General features: G+C 34.7%; 1 protein-coding gene across 1 annotated transcript in view; it reads right to left on the bottom strand.

Moving 5' to 3' along the window:
- Positions 1 to 295: 295 nt before the first annotated feature.
- LOTGIDRAFT_66392 (hypothetical protein) overlaps positions 296 to 2,989 on the bottom strand; it is a gene marked incomplete at both ends in the record, with an annotated part of 7,778 nt that continues 5,084 nt past the window's right edge. The window contains 2 exons of the mRNA XM_009050691.1: positions 296 to 365; positions 871 to 1,087. Of these exons, the coding sequence (XP_009048939.1) occupies positions 296 to 365; positions 871 to 1,087 (287 nt within the window). The remainder of the gene's footprint in view (positions 366 to 870; positions 1,088 to 2,989) is intronic.

A 2,989-nucleotide genomic window follows, 5' to 3' on the forward strand; every position in this document is an offset into this window, starting at 1 on the left:
TTTTCATTTAGAGTCAGTGAGAGGATTTATACACGGAGAAGAAAGGAAAAAAAAAAAAATATAAATAAAAATCAATGACTCAACTACCATTATAGAAACTGATTGAATCACGACCATGCCCCTTCCATTAACAGGTAGAGGGGTCTCAGAGGGCATATATTAAAAATTCCCATTGGAGGAACCCCAACCAATATACTTAAGTCTACGGGCCTCCACTTCTGTAGTTGAGCCTCTACGTGTAAATACGTGTACGTGTAATATACCTACCATGGTTTCTTCCATCCTCCATGGGATTACCATCAGCTTTCACTTCAAGACTGCGGGTATTCATCCAGAATGTATCCTTTTCCTGGGCAACAGTCGCCCTGAAATTAACCAAGTAAATATATTCATTTTAGGGTAGCCTACCTAAATTGATCGGAGGGGCAAATAATATTTTCGACAATGGTGTGTTTAGTTGCAGTAACGGAATTGGTCGTTTGTATACGCCCACATTATAATGTGGTCATATATTGTCGTCGCCGTTGTCTGTCCGTCGATTCGTCCGGGAACACAAAAGAGGCTACAGTTTTTATCTGATTTTAATGAAATTTGGTGTGATCATATATATTGATGAGATCTTGGACAAGTTCGTATTTGAAAATTTTTCAATGAATGGAATTGAGTTATTGCCCTTGACCTGACTCAAAATTTATTAGTAGTTTATGTCAAAAAATGAAATTCCCAGTTTGAGATATTTTTGAAGGAATTGTACGATATTCCTAATTTTCTATTACTTCTGAAGACTAGGCCTTTTAACACATTTACAAGACCCAAAATCACATAAAAAAATGACCCTTCTGTCCCTTTAAATTTAATAATAATACCTACTGAAAGACGATGTCCCCAGCATTGATAGATGGTGGAGTCCAGGTAATGATTGTTGTGCCAGTTTTGTCATTGGTATTAGCGTGGGTCCACGAATCGGCAGTAGTGGTACAGTTGAACACTTTGGTATCAGCTGGCGGAGAACTGAACATTCCAATTGGGGCGGTTGAACTACCAGTACTTCTAGCTTGAAGCAACAATCCTTTGAATGTACCAGTTACTGTCACTGAAATTACAATGGGATACCAAACTAAGATTTATTCTGGTCGGTGACCCTCCACCTATCAGTGATGCAGGTAAGAGAAGCTGACTAGGAAAATGCTACAGGCCGTGCACGTTAAAGATCCCTCAACAGCTCGAAATCGAAAAAGAGCAGGCTAATGCTCGTGACCCACGTTCTCCGTCTCAAATCTTGACATCATTTGGAACTGTTTTGTTTGAAAGTCGTGCGACAATTTTCGACAGGCTTTTAATATGCGTTTAAAGGGATAGATTCGCCATTCGTTTGACTAATCCTATGTTAATGTTAGTTCACCGTCGATTTTTGAACTTTCATATCCTTGTGTGCCCAGAATTATCCGCGTTTGAAAGTTAAATTGACGACTCGTCTTTTTTTGAGACCATGATATAGAAAAGACATATATATATATATAGAAATAGAAAGTAAAATACATAGTTTAAGATAACTTTAAGGAATTATGAGGTTTTCGTACATTTCCATTACTCCCGAAGACTATTAACATATATTCAAGACTCAAATCAACCACAACTCCCACCCCCACACCACAACCACTATTTTAACAGTGGTATTTCTATATCTCTACAACTGATGTATTGAACACTATTTTAAAAGTGGTATTTCTATATCGCTCTATAATTGATGCATTGAGCTCTATTTTAACAGTGGTATTTCTATATCACTCAACAATTGATATATTGAGCTCTATTTTAACAGTGGTATTTCCATATCTCTACAACTGATGTATTGAACACTATTTTAACAGTGGTATTTCTATATCACTCTAAAATTGATGTATTGAGCTCTATTTTAACAGTGGTAATTCTACATCGCTCTATTGATGTATTGAGCTCTATTTTAACAGTGGTAGTTCTATATCTCTACAACTGATGTATTGAACACTATTTTAAAAGTGGTATTTCTATAGCTCTCTACAATTGATGCATTGAGCTCTATTTTAACAGTGGTATTTCTATATTGCTCTACAATTGATGTATTGAGCACTATTTTAACATTGATATTTCTATACCTCTCTACAATGGATGTATTGAGCTCTGTGTTAACAGTGGTATTTCTATATCGCTCTATAATTGATATATTGAGCTCTATTTTAACAGTGGTATCTCTGTATTGCTATACAATTGATATATTGAGCTCTATTTTAACAGTGGTATTTCTATACCGCTCTACAATGGATGTATTGAGCTCTGTGTTAACAGTGGTATTTCTATATCGCTCTAATGATGTATTGAGCTCTATTTTAACAGTGGTATTTCTATATCTCTACAACTGATGTATTGAACACTATTTTAAAAGTGGTATTTCTATATCGCTGTAAAATTGATGCATTGAGCTCTATTTTAACAGTGGTATTTCTATATCACTCTACAATTGACGTATTGAGCTCTATTTTAACAGTGGTATTTCTACATCTCTACAACTGATGTATTGAACACTATTTTAACAGTGGTATTTCTATATCACTCTAAAATTGAGGTATTGAGCTCTATTTTAACAGTGGTATTTCTATATCACTCTACAATTGATGTATTGAGCTCTATTTTAACAGTGGTATTTCTACATCTCTACAACTGATGTATTGAACACTATTTTAACAGTGGTATTTCTATATCACTCTAAAATTGATGTATTGAGCTCTATTTTAACAGTGGTATTTCTATATCACTACAACTGATGCATTGAGCTCTATTTTAACAGTGGTAATTCTACATCGCTTTATTGATGTATTGAGCTCTATTTTAACAGTGGTATTTCTATATCTCTACAACTGATGTATTGAACACTATTTTAAAAGTGGTATTTCTATAGCTCTCTACAATTGATGCATTGAGCTCTATTTTAACAGTGGTATTTCTATATTGC

Source organism: Lottia gigantea (assembly GCF_000327385.1).
Source record: "Lottia gigantea unplaced genomic scaffold LOTGIsca_152, whole genome shotgun sequence".
Classification (NCBI taxonomy): Eukaryota; Metazoa; Mollusca; class Gastropoda; family Lottiidae; genus Lottia; species Lottia gigantea.